This window comes from Triticum dicoccoides, chromosome 6A (genome assembly GCF_002162155.2).
Source record: "Triticum dicoccoides isolate Atlit2015 ecotype Zavitan chromosome 6A, WEW_v2.0, whole genome shotgun sequence".
Classification (NCBI taxonomy): Eukaryota; Viridiplantae; Streptophyta; class Magnoliopsida; order Poales; family Poaceae; genus Triticum; species Triticum dicoccoides.
Window position 1 is genome coordinate 1776221 of NC_041390.1, and position 25438 is coordinate 1801658.

At 43.2% G+C, this 25438-nt stretch overlaps 3 protein-coding genes and 1 pseudogene across 3 annotated transcripts; 2 read left to right on the plus strand and 2 right to left on the minus strand.

Moving 5' to 3' along the window:
* The first annotated feature begins 5592 nt into the window (after positions 1-5592).
* Positions 5593-11534, plus strand: LOC119319147. The gene is made up of 11 exons (XM_037593632.1): positions 5593-5751; positions 5848-6399; positions 6489-6566; positions 6713-6805; positions 6986-7081; positions 7587-7640; positions 7723-7926; positions 9143-9274; positions 9690-9755; positions 10416-10715; positions 10809-11534. The coding sequence occupies exons 1-11, from the start codon at positions 5689-5691 to the stop codon at positions 11280-11282; spliced, it is 2112 nt and encodes a 703-aa protein (XP_037449529.1). The 5' UTR covers positions 5593-5688; the 3' UTR covers positions 11283-11534.
* Positions 11535-12824: 1290 nt separating this feature from the next.
* On the plus strand, positions 12825-14329 carry LOC119318822 (annotated as a pseudogene).
* Positions 14330-18621: 4292 nt separating this feature from the next.
* LOC119314263 (leucoanthocyanidin dioxygenase 1-like) lies at positions 18622-20308 on the minus strand. Its single transcript, XM_037589006.1, has one exon. The coding sequence runs from the start codon at positions 20114-20116 to the stop codon at positions 18800-18802; it is 1317 nt and encodes a 438-aa protein (XP_037444903.1). The 5' UTR covers positions 20117-20308; the 3' UTR covers positions 18622-18799.
* A 1578-nt stretch (positions 20309-21886) lies between these two features.
* Positions 21887-23781, minus strand: LOC119318910. Its single transcript, XM_037593469.1, has 3 exons — positions 23641-23781; positions 23400-23514; positions 21887-22387 (listed from the first exon to the last, which is right to left on the minus strand). The coding sequence occupies exons 2-3, from the start codon at positions 23415-23417 to the stop codon at positions 21887-21889; spliced, it is 519 nt and encodes a 172-aa protein (XP_037449366.1). The 5' UTR covers positions 23418-23514; positions 23641-23781.
* Positions 23782-25438: the final 1657 nt, after the last annotated feature.

Here is a 25438-nt window from a genome sequence, read left to right on the forward strand (position 1 = left end):
TAGAGTTTGAGACACGAACCCCTTTAGTCCCGGTTCGTGTCTCAAACCGGGACTAAAGGTCTCATTTGAATCGGGACTAATGCCTTTAGCCGCTCGAAACGGGACTAATGCTCAAATTAGTCCCGGTTCGTAACCGGGACTAATGTGTATATTGAGTTGTGATCAAAGCCCTGTTTTCTACTAGTGCCCATGACACCGCTACAATACGGCACCCTGGCCGCCCGGGCGTCGGCACATGCGTCGGCTCCCCCTTGCACACCCATGACGCTGGAGAGCTAGGGCGATAAGAGAACACCACCACACTCGACACCATGATCTTACTAGTTGGAATGATGATTCTTTTAATTTTTGGATAGAAAAAGCATTAGCATAAACAATGTTACCATTTATCCCACAATGTTTTTCTAATCTTTGAGGGAATTTCACTTTACATATTTTTAAAGTTCCCATTCCATTTATTTTAAGAGGCGAGGAATTTCTGGATATATAAACAGTCGGTTCCAAGAATAAAAGTGAAGCAAATATCCGCTTCCTCTGTGCAGCTGCAAACTGGGAGGACATCCCACACAGACACCTCAAAACATACCATCGCCATTCCTCACGATTACCGAACCGCAAAGTGGTAACCACCGTGAAAAAAATCAGTCAAATATGTAGTTCCTAGTTTAGTTGGATTACTTGTTAGTTTCACTCTTATGAACACCCTATAGGTCGCATAGAAGGTTATCTTAACTAGATCGATTTTATCCTAATACCAAATATAGGGCACATGCTTGTAAAAACACAATACCAAACCCGGTGTACTATGTGAGACCCATTTGGCACACACACAAAAAAACAGTAGCATGCTAGTATTCAGTGGAAAGCTCCTCCTAAATATTTTATATACTCTAGACATTTCTATTTACGTGTATATAATTCTAAACTAGAAACCCTTATCAGGATATTTCCGAAATCATACGCGTTAAGGTAGCACACATAGATATATACACCATGATCATGTGAATACCACGATTGATCTATGAAGGTGTATGTCTGCTTTTATTATTTTCTCACGCAACAGTTTTGTTTAAATGTCTCTTTGAGGCGCAATGCAACGAAAATTAGAAATGCAATTCTAATAGAATTTAAATTTAGTACAATGCATACACATCTTTCAACAATGGGCATAAAGGATATAACTAATCATATTTGGAAAATTTTATCATCTCATTACTTACTATAATTATTATTTTAATGTATTAACTATTAATGTGATTGTATACGAACATGTTCTAAATAAATATAAAAGTTTAGTATAAACATTGAACTTATGTTGAATGGCCTAGTGGTCCAAACTTTGACCCGCTCCTCATACAATGGCCATTGCCGCCACCTAAGGAGCATTCCAAGTCATGCATTCTGCTACCATACATTAAAGAAAATTTGTCACCGTTGTGGAAGCAATTAATAGCAATTGTAAATCAGGAAAAAATCATGTTGCACACGATGGTAAATGCACCTCATATCTTACATCCGTCCCCTTACTACTAGTATTCTAGCATTTTGGATTCATCGTTTCACACCTTTTGTATTCATGCACCTATCTTTTATCCCAAGCTTCAGTAATTCATCTATCTCCCAACAGCTAACAACTAGCAACCAACTGGCAACGCCCAATGGTAATAAAAGTGTGAAGCAACCTTCTTCTTCTTTTTTCCCAATGGTAATAAAAGTGTGAAGCAACCTTCTTCTTCTCCAAACGCCATGTTGCTCACAGTCTCCTCACTGTTCATGTTCTTCTTTTTATCTAGATAGTCTCTGTTCATTTCTTCCACACTGCTCGTAGCAATGTTAAAAGGTTCTGAGACCTCCTAGTCCGTCGGCTACACTAGCTAATGAACCCATCACTCCTGTGTCATTCATATGTTGCACCACTTGAAACTGCGGGTTCGTGAGGTGGTATATCTTGATGACTCCCGCCAATATGAGAAGTAACTTCTACCATTTCCAGAACCAGCCAGTAATTATTGACTTGTTGTTTCCGACTTCGGTTCAAATTTGGAATTTTTTCTGGACTTTTCTTTTCTGTTCCAAGCAGTCCGGGAAGTGCAATTTCTGGAAGTGGGAGGATGAGTACATTGAGTTCCTGCGCCAGAAATGGACTCGCATTTTCGCACCCAACTCTAAGATCGTCCCAATCATGGAGCTACTCGCACATAACCAAAATGATTTCAAGAACATCCTTGTGACGTGCCGGATCTACATCATTGCCATCGTCCTCGGCCTGGCTAACGAGATCTAGTTTCTAGGGTTTATCCAAAGCGATTATGCAAACCTTTTCTTAATGCAATGTTTTAGATCAATCATGTATCAGTTCTAGTTCGGGAACTAAGTTTGTATCATGTTTGGTCTACCATGGCATAAATTTAGGTTGCAATATTTAATAATTCTTTGTTGACGATGCCATGGTTTATAGGAAACCCTAACGAAATATATAGAAAGATGGCTTTGGCTACAATAAGCAAACAAAACCCTAAACCATAGTAATTTGATGATGGTGCCACAGTTTCGTCAATGAAAGTAAATATTCTGTTTTGCCCGCAACTAGTGGATTTGTTAACGATGCCACGGTTTGGTAAAAGTTCTTTCGTCAATGAAAGTAAACTTTTGTCAATGATATTCTGTTCTAGTGGGATCACACACAAAAATATGATTTTCATGGACAGATAAAACATGCACTGAGGGAGTGGGAGGACGTATCAAAAGGAGAGGATCGTGCGAGGGGGAGTATGACGGCGACAACAGACTTCCCCTTTAACGATACATTACATATATTTGCAAAATGATACATACCAATTACCGAGTTATTAAGTCACCAAAAGAAAAAAAAAAGTAACACCTAGTTTAGGAAAGACAAATATGGGGATATATTGCGCATTGCACCATGGACAATGCACACTTGAGGTTTGCTTCCTAGACGAATCATGTGGTCAGATGGAGTGTGTGTGTGTGTGTGTGTGTGTGTGTGTGTGTGTGTGTGTGTGTGTGTGTTAAAGAATAAAACACACCTCAAGCCTGGAAGAGAACATTTTCGCAAGAATCATGCCGACAAACAATGAATTGTAGAATCATGTGATCCCCAAGGCAGGGACAGTTGAACATTGGCATCAACCTTTGAGTGCGTAGAAGACAATAATGAAACAGTAGTGGACAATGATTCTTATTGGAACTCCGACAGTGAAAATGTTGTTGGCTCTAGCAGCAACATTCTAATTTTGAGTGTCCAGGATTTCACTGGTACAATGAAACTATCTTGTTTAATAACAAAGATCTTGGTGGTTCCAACTCGAACCAAGGTTTTTAAGATAAGAGGCTTTGGAGCCAGGTTGGTCCAATAACCAACTTGCCAGCCTATTGTCTTGTCAAGTGGGGAAAAAATGAGCTTGCGTGACTATTTGCATTAGCAAACAAAGCATCTCAGTATTTTGATGCCAACGCTCTTTTTGTAACCATGATTTTCTTCCAAAGCGAACCGGTGGCTAAGGGTGGTATGCTTGTCTGACCGAAGAGTAGAAGCCACAATACCTTGAAAAAGAATGAATAGTCTGCCAAGCTATGAAGGCTACGGCCACATCGTCTGCACCATCTTCCAAGGTTGTTGAACGTATGCCCTTTTAAAGATGTCACGAACACATCGGCAAAAGGTCAACCCTCTTACACATGGAGCAGTCTTCTTTTGCGTTTCTCCGATCCGGCTTTGAAATAATTGTCATGGATTGCTTACACTAGTAGAAAAAGGGCCTCTAGTCCCGGTTCATAATGAAACAGTAGTGGACAATGATTCTTATTGGGACTACAGGCCCTCCACGTGGCCGGTCCACCTTTAGTCCCGGTTGGTAACACCAACCGGTACTAAAGGAAATTTTCTGATTTTTTTTAATTTTTTTTAATTTTTTTGATTTTTTTGATTTTTTTTATTTTCAAATTTCGTAATTATTTTAACCTCTGATCTCTAATCACCCCTCATCACTGCTCAATTTAATCTCTAATCACCCCTCATCACTGCTCAATTTAATCTCTAATCACCCCTCATCATTCTATATCATCTTACTTCCCGGACGGTCACCCATCCTCCCACTCCCCCAGCCTGAGCACACTTAACTTTCGGGTTCTATTCTCCCTCGTTTCCAAGTCTGCACTCGTTGTTTTCCTGACAATAGTAAGATGTCAATCCTATTAACCCTCAGAAGTTTAGCTTAAGCACGAAGTCACACATTTCACTGTTTGAGTTTGAAACTATTGTTCTAAAAAACAATAATTTTTTAGTAACACTAATATTTCTTGAATAAGTAGTTTGACCATTGCTTGACCACAGTTTGACCATAGTTTGACCAGATTTGACCAAAATTCAAAAAAACTGAAATAATTATTTAATAACACTAATATTCTTGAATAATTATTTAGTAACACTAATACTTCTTGAATAAGTAGTTTGACCAGATTTAATGAAAATTTAAAAAAAACTAAAATTTAAGCATAACTTTTTTTCCTTTTGAAATTTGAGGATTCTACAAATTTGCAAATAGGCCGTAGGCTGTCTCCATCAGATGTAACTTTTCGAGTAGATGATTTTTCATATAAAAAACTTTTTAATCCGAGTTCATATGCAAAAGTTATGCCCATTTTACAAATTCCAGAGAGATTTTGTAAATAAAGTCGAAATTCATATTTGTAAATTTTCCCAACAACTAGACCACATATCACATGGGAAACTTATTTTATTTTATTTTTTTGACATTTCCATCATTTTCTTTTGTTTTTTCTAAAACTGAAAAGGCGGTCGGGGGGGGGGGAGAGTTTGAAAATGGGACCTTTAGTACCGGTTCGTGCCACGAACCGGGACTAAAGGGCCCAGGTGAATCGGGACTAATGCCTTAACCACACGAACTGGGATAAATGCACCCATTGATCCCGGTTCTGGACTGAACCGGGACTAATAGGCTTACCCGACTTGGACCAAAGCCCCCTTTTCTACTAGTGTTACAAAAGCGGATGTTACATAGACTAGTTGTATGCCGTCCTTTTTTCTAGCCAATGTTAAGGTGCATGACTTAATCACAACTCAAAGGCATGTAGACACATGAAGTAAACATCATGATAAGAATCCACTCCTTAGTCAAACGGTTACGCGTGCGTTGCGCGTGCATAGTTACTAGTAGAAGAAAGAAATAGAGAAAACCTCACCAGTATATATATGCTCCCGGCCTTCCTTCCGCTCACTAACAACCGTCAAGGCCGCTGGCAAGAGGGGAGGAGGGGTTGCGATCGTCGCGGTGGAAGTTGGCTTATCTTCAGCAAAAAAGTATACAACCCTAGAATCGCAGTGCTCATAAATGTTCACTCTTTTTTTTCTAAACAGTATTTTCATTTTACATTTTAGCCCGTAACGTCATTTTAAATCTTCGAGTGAGTTTCACCTCACACATATTTTTTTTTTATAGTTCTCATTTCATTGTACATTTTCAGAAGGGGGCTTGTGATTCCCGAACGGCCCATTGGGCTCGCCCGTCCACCCGTCCGTCTTGTGAAGCAGCAGCGAGCGGTGGCCGGCGCTAGTGGAAACACTCTGCTTTCTTCCCCCCCTCCCCCCCCGAGATCCACTGCTCCGGTGGCCGGTCGCCGGAGCTCCTCGCCGCCGCCGGCAAGATGCGGAAGCGCGACCTCGGCGTCCTCCTCCTCGCCGCCTTCGCCGTCTTCTTCTCCCTCCAGGTGACCCACCCCGCTCCCCTCCTCCTCCTCCCCTCTGATTCGGATCGATTCGGAACCCTAGCTGACCTCCTCCTCCTCCGGCGAACTCCTCCGCAGCACGAGGGCGACTTCTCCTTCCGGGAGGCGTGGTACCACCTGTCGGACGACGGGTTCCCGATCAAGCACGACGCGGACCGCCTCCCGCCGCCGCTCGTCGCCGACCTCAACGGCGACGGCCGGCGCGAGGTGCTGCTCCCCACCCACGACGCCAAGATCCAGGTCCTCCAGCTCCCGGCCCACGCCGGCCTGGCCTCCGCGGCCGCCCTCGACGGCTTCCACGAGGCGCGCGTCATGGCCGAGATCTCCCTGCTCCCGGCCAACGTGCGCGTCGCCGCCGGCCGCCGCCCCGTCGCCATGGCCGTCGGCGCCGTCGACCGCTCCTACAAGCACGCCGACGTCCGCAAGCAGGTGCTCGTCGTCGTCACCTCCGGCTGGGCCGTCATGTGCTTCGACCACAACCTCAAGAAGCTCTGGGAGACGAGCCTCGGGGACGACTTTCCCCATGCCGCGCACCACCGCGAGGTCGCCGTCTCCGTCACCAACTACACGCTCAAGCACGGCGACGCCGGGCTCGTCATCGTCGGAGGGAGGATGGAGATGCAGCACCATGTATGTATGCTATCACCATCCCTCATTGTCTTCTGCCTGCATTCCCTTGGTTAAAATCATTCAGCAAAAAAATGTAACCTGTTGATCAGTCCGCAGATCTCTTCGATGACTTCATGACCTCCGAACACGGCAGGGAAGAGCACCGCAGAAGTGCCAGCGAGAAACAGGTTATTTCCTCGAGCTCATCGTTTAGCCTGTACTGTTGTCCTGTTTCAGAAGTACCACAGAAGTGGCAATATTTCTTGATGTTCACCCCTTAACTTGGTAGAAACCTAAGCTGTTTTGGCGTTGCGCTTTTATGTCCGTCCTGCAGGCTTCGGAGGCTGGCAACGTAGACGTGCGTCATTTTGCGCTTTATGCCTTCTCTGGCCGTACCGGCGCGCTAAGATGGAGCCGGAAGAATGAGGTATGCCCCATGTTTAGGAAATTTATTTCATGTACCATAAATAGATTTAACATCACTGACTCTTGTCATATGGCATCAGCGCTTCTGTGTGTGTGCTCTCTGTTCCAATTTAGCATGTGAATAAGCTATGAACAAAGGTCTGACTCATATGATTGTTATGCTTTTCTCTTTACATGGCAGAACCTCCAGGCACAGCCAACAGATGCTTCGGCGATGATACCACAGCATAATTACAAGCTTGATGTTCACGCCCTTAACAGCCGTCATCCTGGTGAGGTGAGAATTATGTCCACCACTCCTTGTAATGAAAAATAATCTGCAGTGGTCATATTCACATTTAAACAAGTCTTATATGCTCTGTCACCACTTGTTCTTCGTTAGCTTGATTTAGTTATCATGATCATCTTCTTGGATAGGTAGCAATGTTTTGAACAGCGTCAGTGTTCCCTCTGATATTTACGAGAGTTATTTGCTTGTACTCATACTCTACAAAGAACATATTATGGACATCCATTTGTTCCACTTTAGCAACTATAAATCACCATCGTGTTCTGCTGCTGCCAATATTTCGTCAACCCAAAAATTGATCATGTTTCGACTAGGGAGGTGGCCTACATAGCAATCTTCATGCCGATTTATGAAAATTGCTAAAAGAAAAGGCTAATTAAATTCAGGTTCTACTTCACGATATGATATGGATACAACCATGGAGATGATATGTGTGTTTATATAGTAGTATTATTTTGCTTACGGGAACCTAATGTCTCGTATCATTTGGCAGTATGAATGCCGGCAATTCAGAGAATCAATTCTTGGCGTCATGCCTCACCATTGGGTAAGACTAAATATCTGTTATCTTGTATATCAGTTTAGTATTTTGGGTACTTAATTCTGATCTGACATTCGTCCTTTTTCAGGATAGGAGAGAGGATACTTTCCTACAACTTGCACATTTTAGGAAGCATAAAAGGAAAGAATTAAAGAAAACACAAGGAAAAAATGTTGTTAATAACGTGCACAAGCCTGTTGAACACAATCCACTCGGAAAGGATGATACTAATAGAATATCCAAAGTGATTGGGAAAGCTGCAGATCTGGCTGGCTCAGCTAAAGGCAAAAAGGTATATGATCTATATATGGCTGTTAAATTCAAAATGCACCTACCTTTGTGTTTGTCGCAGGTCGGCAACAAGTGCAGTTATCTTGAAGTTTGCATAGTGTGGATGTGTGTTCGAGTGTAGGAGTGCAAGTGGGCACCCTTTAGGGTATTCTCTGACCCTCTTCAGTTCAACCAGAGCAACCAAATGAACTAAATTTTCAGAAGTCACATGAGTTCTGAAAATTTAGTTATTTGGTTGAAGTAAGGAGGGTCAGAGGATACTCTGAGGGTCACAAAGTTGCATCCCTACTCAAGTGACTATTCTGGTTCTAGATATCAATAGTATGTTGCAAATCGATAACTCTATTGTAGATAACTGTAAAACAAAACCTACTGCCTGTACTTCTCTTAGGGAGTGCCTGTAGGGCTTATTGTTCATGCCTATTTATGGTCAAATTAGAAATATATTCCAATGTGTCTTTATGTTTGGCATCCACCATTCACTGGCTCAGTGGCACATGACTCTAAACTGATGGCCTGATGCTATTATCTCTGTGATAAGTTTTCTTGGGGTAAAGCCTAGTTAGTAGTTAATGTGCTTCATCTTCATGTGTTCTCCATGCCTTCGCCTCTAGGATGTATCTAATGCTGTTGCCATCTAATTTGTCCTCATCAATTTTTGAATGACACATCTTCTATCTGCATAATGCGGTCTGTTTTGGAATTTGTGGTAGCTAGTATATATTCATGCACTTCTTACAGATATAATCTGTTCTTTCTTTTATTGCGCCAAACTTACTGTAGCTATACTTACAATTTGAGATATACAGGTTATTATTCATGTTTATTTTCTGATCAAATTTGAGATATACTTACAATAAGTATTTGTGTTTGGAATCTGCCATTCCCTGGCTCAGTGGTGCAAGACTCTAGACTGATGGCTTGATGCTAATATCTGTGTGATTAGTTTTGTTGGGAACTTGGGATCAATACTATAGTTAATAGTTAATGTACTTATCTTCATGTGTTCTCCATAGTATTGTAGCCTTCACCTCCAGGATGTATCTTCATGCTGTAACCATCTAGTTTTTCCAACTCATTATTTTTTTTAATTGCATATCTTCTATCTGCGCTCAAATTTTGTACTTTTCTCAAGCAAAGTTACAGTGCACAAGCGTCAAAGTTCTAACATGTATTGCACACTTGTACTGATATGTAACATCTTGCTTCTATTGCAGTCTCTGCACACAGTTTATATTCCTACAATCACTAATTATACTCAAGTTTGGTGGGTTCCCAATGTTGTTGTTGCACATGAAAAGGAAGGGATAGAGGCTATTCATCTAGCTTCTGGACGTACGCTTTGCAAGGTACAAGATGCATCTCAGTGATTTATTGTTGTTTGCACTCTGCCATTCTTACACATTAGCTCATTTAGTTTTTTAAGAACCAATCCTGCTTTCTAAAATGGATCTATGATTGATTTTTACGCTCTACATGTTTATTACTTAATTTTTAATAGGGACGTATTGGCTGATTGCCTTTATTTTACATGGCAATAACTGTTGGTAAAATGCCTGGCATCGTTTATGGACATTAAACCATCATTTTTAATGCCAGTTGAATGTTTGATAGATCAGTCTGTGGTATACATTATGAGTTTCTTGAGCAGCCCAGTTCCTTCTAAGAGAGTCGTAATTCATGTGTGTTGATAAGTTTTATGTTTCTGTAACAATGTCTTATAGTCAATCATCTCTGATTTGTTTTTGTGATTACCATGTTCAGCTTCATTTGACAGAAGGAGGCCTTCATGCAGATATTAATGGAGATGGAGTTCTTGATCATGTTCAGGTGTGTTGAAATGTCAAAATTATAGCTGCAAATCACTTCTTTTTTCATATGTACCACAATTTTTGGGTCAGGAGAATACTCTTCAGGTCTCTGCTGCTCGTATTTTATGTCCGTAATTTCGAGCGGTACTACAGATTCGTTTCTCGACTATTGTCACAAGGTTTTATGATCTACTGTAGCTCCTCTTTGGGTCTTTTCAATCAGTAAACATATTAGTTCAAATGTTCTATAGAGATTGAACTTTCTGCTGAAAGATCAACATAGATGATACTGAATTTGTTCTATATGTACTGTTATTTAATGTTGTCTTGCTATCAGTTTGTCCTAGTAAGTAGGAAGTTCCATTTCATGAAATTATGCATTGTCTTGTCATAAATGATCGCCAAAATGTAGGCTATAGTTGCACAACTAAATGAATTCCTTCCGACAGTTTAAAATTTCAAATCTTTCTCAAACAATATCAAATTTTCTTGAACACTTTCACCTTAGTTCTTGTATGAGCTACTACTCGTCTCGTGAGATGAGCAATTACCTTCGCTCCAATTCTCCTAGTGAATTCATGCATGTCATATATGAGTATATCACTTCTTTGCCAGGCCCAACATTTTTTTTCTTGTGTGTTAAGCATCGTTATAAAAGAAGTCTGTTCATTCTTTGTAGGTTGTCGGTGGAAATGGTGCTGAGCAAACTGTTGTTAGCGGGTCCATGGAGGTGCTGAAACCCTGTTGGGCAGTTGCTACATCCGGTGTACCAGTGCGGGAGCAACTTTTCAATGTTTCTATCTGCCATTACAACCATCTCAACCTGTTCCATCATGGTGACTTTTCAAGAAGTTTTGGGAGGTCATTTGATCCATCTGGCTTAGAGGTGGCAACCCCAGTTCTGCTCGAGAGGGATGATGGTCATAAACACAGAAGAGGAAGTCATGGCGATATCATCTTTCTAACAAGCAGGGGAGAGGTCAGTATATATATTTAGCGATTTTAGATGCAGCAAGTCGGATGGCACTCGCTTTTCCAATAAATGCCCTGACATGTTTGCTTGTCATTGTAGGTGACCTCGTACACCCCAGGCCTACTTGGTCACGACGCGATGTGGAGATGGCAGCTATCGACAGGCGCAACATGGTCCAACCTTCCATCTCCATCAGGGATGATGGAGAACGTCGTGGTTCCTACTCTCAAGACCTTCTCTCTGCGAGCGTACGACCCAAAGCAGGTGATCATTGCGGGCGGAGACCAGGAGGCCGTGGTGATTTCTCCTGATGGTAGCCTACTGACATCCATTGATCTCCCCGCGCCTCCGACCCACGCGCTGATCCTTGAGGATTTCTCCGGCGACGGTCTGACCGATGTCATCCTGGTGACGTCCGGGGGAGTGTACGGGTTTGTGCAGACGAGGCAGCCCGGGGCCCTCTTCTTCAGCACGCTTGTCGGCTTCTTGATTGTCGTGATCGGGGTGATCTTTGTCTCTCTGCACCTCAACTCGTCGAACGGTGCTAAACCGAGGTCAACCGGCCAAAGATGACTGCTATGATCTCAGCCGGATTCTGTCGGGAGGATCTTGTGAGCATCCCCAGCACAGGAGTGAGGGGCTGTTACAGTATTTGAACCAGACTTTTTACTATAGTTAGCTGGAGATGCTTAACTTGTGTAACCTTTGCACAGCTTTTGTATGTATTTGTAGTGGTGAAGTTTTGTTTGTTGTATGATACGACGAAGCTCCTTACATGACATGATTATAGCTCTATTACTAAAGATCATCGACTCATATAATCCATCTTCTGTTCAGTTATGCTAGTTTAAGAAAAAGCAGTATCAATCTTCTGTTTTTAGATATGCAAGGAACTTATTATCTTTGAGCGACTACGGGCTATTGCAGATAAACTACTACATACTGTAGTTAGGAATGAATCCTAAGGATTTTGTCCTATGATATGAGGATCGTTTGATATTTTTCCTAAAGACTTGATTGCACTCTATTTTGGAGAGAGATTTTCATCCGTCCGAGGTCTTGTTACAATTCATTTTCTTTTCACTCTATGATGTACTTTTTTTTTCAATCCACCCATGGATTTTTATTTATGTATCATATATCTATGTTTCTAGTCAACCGGTTGTTGGCATGTCAACCAGTATGAAAGCAAATTTATAGACTAAAAAAAATACTTCCTAAATACACGATGAACGTTTTATTTGCATGAATGTTATTACTTTTCTTCTCCTCTAATACTCCATCCATTCTACAATGTAGTGCATACATATATTTTTTTAAAGGTCAAACTTTGGAATTGTTTACCTAGTTCATGGAGAAAACTATTTATATGTACAATACTAATATATGAAATATGAAAAAAGCATATAATTATGTGAAAACTATTTATATCTACAATACAAAAAATATATATACTTTTCCAAATATATTTTCTCCATTTGTAAACTCTGGTTTATTTTTTAAAACATGTGATAATTTTTTTTTTGAAAATTCATTTTCGTAAAATATGTTAATAAATACTGTATACATTTTTTAATTTTCTAAAAAATCATCTTCCTCTCGCCGTCGAAGAAGTTTTCAGGTAGCACAATCAACGGGCCGTTGCTCCCATCCAACCTGCGCAGAAATGCCCCGACGCGTGTTGCCGTGTCAAGGACCATTAATTGTCATAAGATCCAGCAACATCTGATGTTTAGTTTCACATTCAATTTATGTAGAACCAGAGGAGGCGCATATACCGCTGCTTTAGCTATTCGCTAAACCAAAACGTAAGGCTAGCAAATATTAGTTCCGAAATTCGCTAGATTAGCCGGGTGAGCGCCTCGATCATAAGGTTAGAAAAAATAGCCCCAAAGTACATACGTCGTGATAGAGGTGCGATACGACTTAATTTGTGTGATAACTAATAAGATTGAAAACTGCCTGAATTTCAATGTTTGCCAAAGATCTCAAACAAAAATAATCTAAAACTACACAAGGATCATAATCTCTATTTGTTTTCTTATTATTCTGTTTTTACACGCTAAATAAATGCATTCAAGTGGATCCAAGCCCAGCCCAGCCCAGCCCGTTTGAGAGCAGCCCAAATGGCCGTCTCTTTCTACCACTCTCAGTCTCAGATGACCTAACCTACCTACCTCCACCGCCGCCGCCGCAACTCCACCACTCTCAGCCGCAGGCGACCATGGCGGATGCGACTCCTCTCTTCCCCGGCCTCCCGGACGACATCGCCATCTGGGAGATCCTCATCCGCCTGGCCCCCAAACCCCTGCTCCGCTGCCGCACCGTCAGCCCGCCGCGACTTCCTCCTCTCCCACCACGCCCGCCAGCCCGACCTCCCCCTCCTCGACGGCAGCGACGACTTCCGCGCCGCCTTTTCCGACATCGTCTCCTTGGACCACCGTGCAGGGGTCGCCGCCGCCGGCCGGTTACAGTCCGTCGCGCGACTGAAAAAGGCTCCCTGCGAGTGGAAACCGTCCTCCACTCACCCCTTGTATGTGCGCGCCTCCCGCGACGGCCTCCTCCTCCTCTGCCACGTCCCGTCGTTCGACCTTTGCATCTGCAACCCGGCAACTCGGCAGTATGCTCCTCTCCACCAGCTCAAGGGATTCACTGCTATGGGAATGTACCCTCACCCCCCTACCGGAAAGTACCGCCTGTTGCTGTTCCGAGGGGTTGAAGATGGCGCCTTTGTTTTCACATTAGGCTCTGCCGAGCCGCCGAGGCGCATAGGGTGCCCTCGTCTGCTCTTGCTGGAAGATAGCGCCGGAATCCTATTCCGAGGCAGCATATACTGGTACACGGACATTGGAATACTTGTATTCGACACCACCAATGAGTCGTTCAGGCATATCCGTGCCCCGGTTGGCGCCTGCTAGTCACGACGCTCGGGTGTTTATGATGGGTGACATGCTTGCCCTCTTCGGTCCTAATGAACAAGGCACGGCCATTGATATCTGGGTGATGCCTAACTGCCAAGAAGAGGTCTGGGATTTCAAGTGTCGGGTTAAATTGCCTGTTGCGGAGACCAGGCAGCAGTGCCAGTGTTCCGAACACAAACAAGTTGTCATGGTCGTGCCTGGAGACGACGGTGGGTTGCTCATTCTCATCAGTTGTGATGAATGGCTGTTTCAAGTTGATATCGATGGCAAGTTGATTGCCAGTTTCCATACCGGAGGCATCACTGCCACTCATTATTTGCTCAAGCAAACTCTTGTTCAACATACCTTCTTTTTGACACTAGAGGGTTATGTTGTCAACGCTCCGCCTTTCATCTGACCCGACGATTATGTTGTCAACACTTAGAGGGCTGCTGAGTTGAGTGTGGTGGTGCTTCTTATCGGCCTAGCTCTCCGTACCCACATGAGCTCCAGTATGTATTAACTATGCCCCAGCTGGTTATTATGTTGTGAACGCTTAGCCTTTTATCTGAGAGGTGTCGAGTGTGGTGGTGTTTCTTATCGGCCTAGCTCTCCGTACCCACATGAGCTCCACTATGTATTAACTAGATCAACTATTAGGCTTCTTTGTTGATGTGTATTAACAAGTACGATCGGGAATTAATCTATGACTTCTTTATATATGTTTGTGTTATATTTCATTGAATATCATCTTGGGTTGAAGTGCCTGCTTTGAGTGTTGATGCTAAAATTATGAGTCATTTGGGTCAGCATTTTAAATATTTGCCAATTTGATCCGACTCATGTTTTCTTGAACTCAATAATGGATTAATTTCCCCTCTTGATATATTGTTTATCTTTGTACTTAATAGATTTGTTTATTGACCTAAAGAATTGACTTGTCATTTATTGACATCTTTTTTTAGATATTATCTAGTGCTCTTAATAATACTTAAAATTTTCAAATATACACACATGTTTCCTGCTGTATGTTTTGTTTAAGCTGATGATGGAATGCGGCTGATTATCCTCAGCACATGATATTTTTAAGAAGTCGCAGAATTAGTTTAATTCAAAGATTGCATTATAAGCAATGTTTCTATGAAATATTCTGCTTGCAATACATTCTTATTCATGATTCTCATACTTATATAATTCTGCCTTTTCGTTGCATCGTTTGGTATTGTATCAGTCACTTCACTTTAGCTGCTAACCACACTAAGGAATCAATGCTGCATGTGGTGTGTGATCTTAAGATAAGCTCGAGATATGAAACTTGTACTGATAAGGATATCATTGTCAGGCTCAGGTCTCAGATTGTGCTCCCCTTTTGATTCTGTAAGTTTCAGCCATGCTCTTTTCTAAAGATGAGCGGCGCAGTTTTTATGGACTAGGTCCACAATGAGCCGGCTCGTTTCTTTCTTATGTAGACAATTTATGGTCACAAGACGCTCTTGACTGTAAGTCCCAGCAATGCCCTTTTTCTTTTCTTTGACCGGGGCAATATGTTTGAATTTCGTCCACTATGAGCCGCCTCATTTCTTTTTGATGTAGACGAGTTATGAGAATAATCAACCTCATTTCTTTGACTGTTTCATGGTTCTGTGAGATTTATACTCGTTAGAATATCCTTTTGGGCTGTAGTGGTTAGCATGTTGATGCTAAAATTATTTAGTTGTTTTGGTCAGCGTTTGAAATATTTGCCTATTTATCCGCCTGATGTCTCTGTTTTTCTCTGAACTGAACATTTGCCTTGTTTTTTTTTCAATCGACTCTACTTTCTTAAAGATCATCCAGTGGTTTTCTTGATAACAAAAACATTCGCTATAGTCTGTGTTTGTTGCTGCATTGTTTAGGACTATCTCTGTCACAGTCAGGTTTAGGCCCCAGATTGCGTTCCCCTTGACACACTCTTCAGACAGTCGTAACTGTCAGCCATGTTTTTTCTCTGTAACCAGTGCAAGGCCATCTCAAGAACATAACGTACTATATGCAATTCCTTCAGGAATTTGCTCAGCTTCTCACATCACTTGTTAATTATCTTTTACTTGCATCCTCCTTTTGGTGGGTGTGATAAATATACCTACTGGAGACAAAAAATATACGAGTGTGTGTGATAAATATACCCCATATATTCAGTATTCAAGTTTAGCAATCTTTTTACAATTCTTGATAATTGATAAAAGGAAAAACTAGTCAAATTTTGGTGCAACTTTACGATATGATTTGGGTATGAACCCATAGAGATGCAATGTGTGTTTATGGTATTATATTTTGTTTACTTGGAACCTAATGTATCATAGTATAAAATTGGCAGTATGAATGCCTGGAATTCAGATAAGCAATTCTTGGTGTCATGCCTCACCTTTGGGTAAGACTAGATATCTGTTATCTCGTATTTCAGTTTTAGTATTTTGGGTACTTTTAACTCAGATCTGAATCTTAGTTCATTCAGATAATCTATTCTTGGTGTCATGTCTTATCAATTCTGAATGATACTAAAAGATTATCCAAAGTGACCAGATAAGCTGCAGATCTTGCTGGCTCAGCTGAAGGCAAAAAGCTAAGATATGATCTGTATATGGCTGTTAAAATATATATTTCACCTACCTTCTGTTTGTCGCAAATCTGTATGTCTCAGATCTTGAAGTCCCCATAGTAGGGATGAGTGTTTGAGTGACTATTCTGGTTCTAGATATCAACAGTATGTTGCAGATTGTTAACCATATTGTAGATGGTTATAAATCCAAATCATCACCAAGTATTCAAACTTACTGCATATACTTGTTTTACGGCAAGCCTGTACAGATTATTATCCATGTCTTTTTTATGATCAAATTATTGATATATTACTCGGCGCACATGTATCCTTAAGCACATAATGAGTAGATGTAGCTCCAAAGGAATTGCGATACGGCGCACAAGATGGGTATCATCCTCGCCTGCAACACAAAGAGGACACATTTTACTTCTGGACCTCAATACCCAACGAGAGACAAGTATAAAAACACATTTGTGCCTTAAATTGCACATATTTTGTGCAGAATGGGACTACCCAATCATCCACCGATCGAGATTATATTAGACACAGATAAAAGCAATAATCATATTTGAATCACACCATGCATCTCTTTTACTTAATTACTTAGAAGAGTTAAATACACTGGAGGTGCCTCAACTTGTTCTAGGCGGTCAGTTTAGTGCTTAAAGTTGCAAAATACGTGAAATTGGTGCTCGAACTTGCCATGCCGTGCAAATACGGTGCCTCCATTTGTATCGGGACATACATTCAGCCCGCGTGGCGTACAAACGTGGCAATGGCTCGCCTATCAGTGTCTAAGAGGCGCCAGGTGGCCCGCACATGGGGATTTTTTTACAAAACCCTCCCTCATATTTATTTAATCAATAAAAAGCGATCAAAAACATTGTATGATATCGAGAAATAACATGAAAAAAAACCCTCAATTGAGAGGTATTGAACCTGGCACATCATGTTCAACAACGGCACGATCTGGCGAGCCGGCCGCAGTATGCTTCGAATTCAACTATTAGCTACAAAGCTGTGTAAATACTAAATACAATCCACGTATCACACTACAAATTTCTTTATTTTTAATTTTTTCCAAGTTCCTGTTTAGTTTCATAACGCATAAATTTTCCCATTTGAAAAATACAATTATCAATATGCAAATATTTTATATTTTAATATTTTTCCATTATCATTATTGTGTACTTTGAAGAGGCTGAACTTAATTTATGTGGATAATTTCTTACATTTCTGTAAACTGTGTTTATAGAAATGTAAGGATAATTTACACAATAATTGTTTAAATCACGTTGAACTCTTTTAAAAATACATGTTGTAAACTTTTTTAACACACGCCAAACATTTTTCAAAAATGCATTATAATTTTTAATACATGTGAAACATTTTCCAACAACATGTTGAACACTTTTCAAATGCACTAACATTTTCTTTAAGTTTATGGCAGTTTTATTTTGTTCTTACCTTTTTTTCCAAATGGTGAAAATAAGTGAAAAATAAAAATAAAGAACTTGAAAATTAAGTGTGTAGACCCATACGAGCGCCATATATATACATCAACTGAGCAAGTTTGAGAGGTACATGGCAACCAAAGAGGAATTTTTGAGCACGGTGGCCACTGAGCATGTTTTTTTTGAAAATTTTAAAACTGGCTAAAATTTTCATACAAATTTTAAAAATTTCACAATAAAACGTATGCATGTGTTCTAAGTGACTTTCAAGTTTTGTTTGAATTTTTTTATATTTTACCCTGCAAAAAATACAATAATCCGGCCAAAAAAATTAGTTGATTTTTGCATGTATTTGTCTTTTTTGTATCTCACTTCTATGTGTGCATGTACAAAAAATGTCAGAAGTTTTTTTAGCTATAAAAATCTGTTTCTTTGACCTTCGAAAAAATGGACACAATGTGCCGGTGCTCCAAAATTACATTATGCATAACAACGCAATATATAAAGTTCGACTTAGTATATACTCCTTCCGTTTCAAAATTCTTATCTTAAATTTGTCTAGATACGAATGTATCTAACACTAAAATGTAACTAAATATATATGTATTTAGACAAATCTAAAACAAAAATTTTGAAACGGAGGGAGTATCTACTAAGCACGGTATGGCCTGGTGGACCCCCTATGCGTGCAACATAATCCGTAAATTTGTGGGGTTTCCCATGTGATTAAGTAAAATTTGAGCGGTTTTTTAAAATCCTCATGTCCGGGTCACCGACTTCCCTGCTCCGAGCCACTGACAGTTGGGCCACCGCCACATTGACACGTCACATGGGCTGGACGTACGTCTGGATACAAATGGAGGCATCGTATTTGCACAGTCAGACAAATTCGAGCACCTATTTTATGTATTTTATAATAATTTTAGGCACTAAACTGACCGCGCAGGACAAGTTGAGGCACCTCCAACATATTTAACTCTACTTAGAACATCATAACTTACATTACTAAAAATCGTTACAAATGCCACACAAAAGCGCAAAATTAATATATTTTTCTGATCAGCTCTCAATAGGCAAGCACACTTATTCGTACAATTACCCCATGTGAGTAATACTCCTTATGGTAATTATTGTAGGATGAGTTCATTAAACTCATTAATTAACTTCCACTAGGTTGGCTGCCACCGGCGCCATCTTGGCCTCCTCCTGCTCACCCTGCTCCTTCTTCACCACCTTCTGCTCCTCTCCGGCGACCGGCGGCTTCGTGGCCTCCTCCTTCTCCTCCTCTTGAGCGGCGAGCGGCGGCTTTGTGGCCTCCTCCTTCTCCTTCTCTTGAACGGCGACCGGCGGCTTCTTAACCTCCTCCTCGTGTTGATCATTGTTCTTCTTGAGGACCTTGCGCTCGAGGTGCTGCCTGAAGGTGCACGGCTCGAAGCGCGGCGTCTCGGAGCCGTCCGCAAGGAGCTCCGGCAGCGGGCGCAGCAGCACGGAGTCGGGCGGCGGCTCGGCGAACACGACCCAGGAGACGCGCACTGCCTGCCGGTTGACGAGCCCGCGGTGGAGCACGCTGGTGTAGCGCCCGTTGCTGAGGATCTCGAGCGCGTCGCCGACGTGGACGACCAGCGTGCCCGGCTCGTCGCGCGCGGTGACCCAGGTCTGGCCGTCGCCGGGGAGGAGCACCTGCAGGCCGGGCACGCCGTTGGTGAGGATGAAGGAGAGTGCGGAGACGTCGGTGTGCGCCTCCACGCCCACCGCCAGCTCCGGCTGCGGGCACCGCGGGTAGTAGTTGATCTTGAGCTTCAGCAGCAGGTCGTCCTCCACCTGGGCCTCAGCCTCGCCGGAGGTGAGGCGCAGGCGGCGCTCGAGGGTGTCGGCCGGGACGCCGAGCCCGAGGGAGAGGATGGCGAGGAGCCGGGAGGAGAGCGCGCTGACGTGCTCCCCGAAGGTCTTGGTGACGGGCACGTACTCGGGCGGGTGCGCCGGCCAGAGCGCGTGGTCGGCGCGGGCGTCCGGGTGGAGCATGTGGAACAGGTAGTCCTCCCACTCCCTCTTCCCGTCCTCGCCGGCGGAGCCGGCCAGCCGGCTGCCGTACCCTTCGAGCTTCCCCGCTGCCGGGTCGTTGGCGTAGGCCTCCTTGTCCTCGATCGGCATGCGGAAGAACCCGGTGCCGGCGCCGCGCAGCGCATCGATGAGGTCCTCCGGGATGCTGTGCCCGGCCACGTGCATGACGCCCCATTCCTCCGCGGCGGCGCGCACGGCGTCGACGACGGCGAGGCTGGATGGCGAGGCCGGGTCCGCGGCGTCGAAGCCCGCCACGTCGACGACGGGGATGCGAGGGGAGCCCGCGGCGGACCAGCTGGCCGCCGCCTCGTCGTAGGCGTCGCCCAGGCCCTGGCGCTCCTCCTCCGGCCGCACGTACTCGGCCGGGATCGCCGTGGCGCCGCTCATGCTCAGGGCCTCCACCCGCGCCATCGTCTTCTTGGATCCTTCTTCTTCCTCCTCCGATGATATGGTATGCTAACCTCTCGATCGAATCACTTCACTTGCTGATCGGATGGAGTTCATGGAAGGAATACTTATAGTGTATAGATGAGAAGAATCCATGGTTGGGTTTGGTTCGGTGGTTAGCTCCATCTAATTCATCACGCGCGCGCGCCACAGCAGAGCAGAGTTGGCTTCCAACCACCCGCACGTGCTGCCATCGTCCAACTCCATTTTTGCTTTTTTAGTCTATCTCCTTAGCAGAAACAGTGGGGTGGGATGCCGACACGAGATGCTGGGCTGCACCTCACGTTTCACCCTAGAATTTGTTATTTTTTTGGCGCCAAAGAATGGCCCATGGAGAAAAAAACACATTTTTTTCCACTTAGGATGCATTTGGTTGCTTGCGCGGGCAGTTTTGCGGCCTGTTTGGTTGCCTGGCCCGCATCTAAATCTTGGCCCGCACAAACCTTACAGTGAAGGATTTTCCGGTCAGAGTAAGACTTCGTATTCCCACAATCAGGGCATGGACAACACATAAAACCATTTTGCTTGTTTGCCTCAGCCGCATCGAGAAACTCATGCACGCTCTTAATGTACTCGGAGGTGTGTCTGTCACCGTGCATTATATATAATTAAGTGTCCAAATTAATAGAAGTTCATCATCACATGCATTAAAAGCAAAGTACATACATAGTTCTCATCTAACAACATATAGCTCTCAAGAGCATCTAATTAATTAAACCATACATTGAAACTATGTAAAATATTTTAATGCGAAAACAAAGGCGATCATAATCGTAACCAAGGTAACAATTGATCCAACGGCATAATGATACCAAGTCTCGGTATGAATGGCATATTTTTTAATCTTTCTAATCTTCAAGCGCATTGCATCCATCTTGATCTTGTGATCATCGACGACATCCGCAACATGCAACTCCAATATCATCTTCTCCTCCTCAATTTTTTTATTTTTTCCTTCAAGAAATTGTTTTCTTCTTCAACTAAATTTAACCTCTTGACAATAGGGTCGGTTGGAATTTCCGGTTCACATACATCCTAGACAAATAAAATCTATGTCACGTTGGTCCACATAATTTTCATAAACAATAAATGAACCAATAGTTATAAAGATTAATGTATATACCACATCTGAATCATAGACAGGACGAGGGCCGACGGGGGCGGATACCAAAACCATCGCACTATATAAGATTCAATAATAAAAGTAAGAAAATGGTACAAGTATCTATCTAAACATACAAGTAACAATATTTTTCGTTTCAGAAAGAAGATAAGAACAAGAGGCTCACCACGGTGGTGTCGGTGACGAGATCGGCGCGGGTGATCGACGGCGGTGAAGACGGGGGTGGGGCGTGAGGAAATGGAGCTTTGAGGTCGAGCTTCGAGAGGAGAAAGCTTAAGTAGTGTGGCTCGGGCATTTTATCGAACACCTCATGTGCATAGAAGGTGAGTTAGAGCACCACAAACACCTCCCCTCGCCGGCCCAGAAAAACAGAGCACTGGAGTGCTCTGCACGCGGGCGAGGGTATATATAGGCAGCACTATTGGTCCCGGTTCGTGGCATGGACCGGGACTAAAGGGGAGCCTTTGGTCCCGGTTCAGGCCACCAACCGGGACCAATGGTGGTGGGCCAGGAGCCAGGCCCATTGATCCCGGTTCGTCCCACCAACCGGGACCAAAAGGTCAAGACGAACCGGGACCAATGGCCCACATGACCCGGCCGGCCCCCTGGGCTCATGAACCGAGACCAATGCCCCCATTGGTCCCGATTCTAGTCTGAACCGGGACTAATGGGTTGCCCTGGCCTGAATCGTTGCCCCCTTTTCTACTAGTGTTCTGAAATACCACTAAACATCTATGCTCCTGTAGGGATCGATGGATTACTGGCACAACATGTTGTATCTCAGCTCGAGATCCCTCATCTAACCCTTCCAAATCATCTTTTTCATCTTGCTTATCAAAAATAGCCATTACAGTTTCAGCAAGCTTCAGTTCCTCGGCTATTTTCCTTTGTAGTGCTCTTCGACTTTTCCACCTCGAGCAATCGACGTGGATGATCTTGTCGAAATTCTTCATCAGAGACGGCGGAGGGTCTTCGACAATAGCTCTAAGCACCACAGAAGCAGCCAACCCATGCCATCCATTATAATATATGGCACTATATTTAGTTTTCTCAATGAAATCGATCAAATTCTCTACCGCCGCCTCGACATGGGGTGATTCATACCCCAGCACCTGGTTATGACAATCAGCTGAGGTTAATTCACGTATATATCAATTTTGGCCTAGTATTACTTATACTTATTTAAAAGGTAACTGTTTCTTAGTTTTGGTTAGGACCACTAAATTGGGCATGAATGCTCATGATATGGTAACACCCACACCTACCAACGGATTAGGCTAAATGCTACTGGGTTGTGGTTTACATGTGCATGGGCCAGTCGATCAGACATGCAGCTACAAAAGCAGCGATGCAGAGATGGGAGGGAACAGAAATAAACTGAACCGTGCTCGATCTTCCTCTCGTCTGGATCCCCTACCTCTCCGGTGACCACTCCACAAGTACCTTATCGTCCTCTGCTCACGTCAGGCGATCCCCGGGGCAACGAGTTGTGACAGACCTAAATCAGATTCACTTCAACATAGGTCATCGACACATGACACTTGAACCTTTACTGAGCAAGCGGTTCTATGACTAAAGAGGACAGCTGGGGTGGAGATCAGGGTAAGTGGGTAACTAAAAGATTTCTATAAATTATTTGGTTGTATCAGTTTGATATATGGAGGACATAATCCCTCTGTATCGACTGCGCCTATTACTCAAGAAAAGGGTTGAACCAAAGTTGAAAGGTTAGAAGAATTGCATTTCCATAAGAAACATCAAATCAAGATTAATTTCGGATGTGCAATTAACTATATGTACCATATGACAGTCTTAAATCCTAAATGTGTCATCTTTTTTTTCAAGATCTGATAGAACAAGCTCTGTCTCATCAATGTGATGCATTTTATTGTTCGGTGCCGGTTAATAGGAGCAGGCATGGCAGATTAGATCTTCATAGTTGCGTAATGGCACATACTGGATGTGTGTGTGTGTGGTGTGTCTACATATGTAGTGTATGCGAAGATTTAGAGGAAGTGATTTATGCACATAATACCATGACAGCCAGACAGAAAAACTCAATAACAAGAGTCAAGAGCACAACTCGAGTGAAACGAGCATGCATATGTAAGAAAAGAAAAATACCCATCCACGCCTGTCCATGATGAGTTTCTGAATCAAGGCCCAGGTGCCCAACAAACGGAATAAGCTCCAGGCTCAAATAATCTAACCCATCCACGCCTCCTCCACTTGCAAGCACCTAGAAGAGCATCTCTTAGTCAGTTGTATGTTTGCGCGTAACTAGTGCTTGCTCACAAAGTTGCGAGTTTTTAGAACTATAAGTTGAAGCAATTAATATGAGGTAGCGGAACAAGGATAGTGGTACCTTAATTAGCAGCTACATATCCTGTGCGAGTCCATTAGAGAGCAGAAATGTTGGTGCTGTTTCCTCCGGGAAGAAAGATGGTGACACAGGATGGAGGAAGAAGAATGGGAGTTGGGCATCAACTGTGAGTGTTAGCTTCACATATGGTTTTGCTGATCAACATACATTGCTTTTGCCTTTGCCTTTGCCTTTGCCTTTGGCCAAAGCGAGCGCACAGCATATCATGCTTCTTTGCTTGGGTTTGGAGGCAAAGAATAAAGCCACGGATCGGCATCTCGATCCCTTTTTTGCTTTGCGGATGGCGAATAACAGAATCAAGCTCCTTAATTCGCTTGGTGTTGGAAAAGAAGGATGAAATTGTTCCTCTGGGCTGAAAAGAGCAGAGTGAATCGCACGACATCACAGCCTTGCGATAAAAGTGAACCACAGCTCTAGGATGTTTTTTTGTTCCGGAGATAGTAGAGACCCTATAACCTGTCGGCGCGCGCGGCCAGAGCACGAGCGGCCGGCGTCGTTCCTCGGCGGCGTGGCCAACCACCACGCCGAGCCTTGCCGATATGCCAAATAGCTCTGCCTGGCCGTGGTGTGTTAGACTCTATATTTACATAGAGCTTCTGTACGTAACTGTATGTTGTATTCGTATAAATGATGTACGAAATGCCAAATGGAGGCCGAGCTTCATGGAGGACTTTATTTGAAAACTTCAAAATTTGAACTTTTCAGTTTCAAAAAATTAAGAAAATAAATACACATACACCTATATACATAATGTACATGTATGTAAATTTTCAGGTCGAAATACATTAAAATGTGAGCTACACAAAAAAAGACAAGTTTGTGCCTTTTTAGTATAAGGTATTTCATCCTGAAATTTTCATCTTTAAAGTCCATGATTTTTTTTGCAGCTCGCAGTTCAAGGTATTTCATCCTGAAATTTTCACACATACACTTTACATCCTTCCATACACGTGTATTTTTTTCAGAATTTTTGAAACTGAAATTTATGAATTTTGAATTTTTCAAAATAAAGGGCTCCATAGAGCTCGGTCTCAAAAATGCCCTACTCATGTGGTGTACCCCTATATATAAAGAGAGCCACAACCGTATTAGGGTGTCGTGCAGTTTCTCACAACCCTAATCTTTGCATGGTATGAGACTAGTTCTATGATCGATGTCTTCCGCCTCTGCCCCGATCGCCCCTGCCCCGGCCGCCGCCGCCTCTCCGTTTTGTCCTCTCGTCCGCTGGCCGGACTCCGTTCGGTCACCGGAGCCGTCATCACGGTGTCCTTCCCCCTCCATTCGGTCACCGGAGCCGTCATCACGGTGTCCTTCCCCCTCCATTCAGTCACAGGAGCCGTCATCACGGTGTCCTTCCTCCTCCATTGTTTGATCATCGTCGTCGTAGCCTGCTTCTTCATCCTGCCTTTCCAGACCATCGGTGCATGTGTCGTTGAGAAACGACAAGACGGCATCACTTCCATGTGCGATTATCTCCCCCAACACCGCTTCTTGTGCTTCGTGTCGGGGGTGCGGATCCATAGTTTCTGCAAATATTTACAACATGGCAATTATTATTCAAACATGATAGATGGATATATTAGTGGCAAACATTGAACTAGCTAGCTAAGCACAATAAGGAATCATATTAGTGGCCTGGCCTCGACGCTTCTCTAGGGTTTGGGGTGGCCTCGACGACAACGCTCTTTTAACTTGGTAAATTTGGGTGGCCTCAAGAGAGTTTGTCGATCGGGTAGGGGCGCAGCGGGAGGGGGTAGGAGACCGACATCGTTTTTTTCTA

Coding starts and splice junctions, on each gene's coding strand:
- LOC119319147 (XM_037593632.1), top strand. CDS start 5,689: ATGCGGAAGCGCGACCTCGGCGTCCTCCTCCTCGCCGCCTTCGCCGTC. Junction 7,082..7,586: donor ACAGCCGTCATCCTGGTGAG/GTGAGAATTATG, acceptor ATCATTTGGCAG/TATGAATGCCGGCAATTCAG. Junction 7,641..7,722: donor GCGTCATGCCTCACCATTGG/GTAAGACTAAAT, acceptor GTCCTTTTTCAG/GATAGGAGAGAGGATACTTT.
- LOC119314263 (XM_037589006.1), bottom strand. CDS start 20,116: ATGGCGCGGGTGGAGGCCCTGAGCATGAGCGGCGCCACGGCGATCCCG.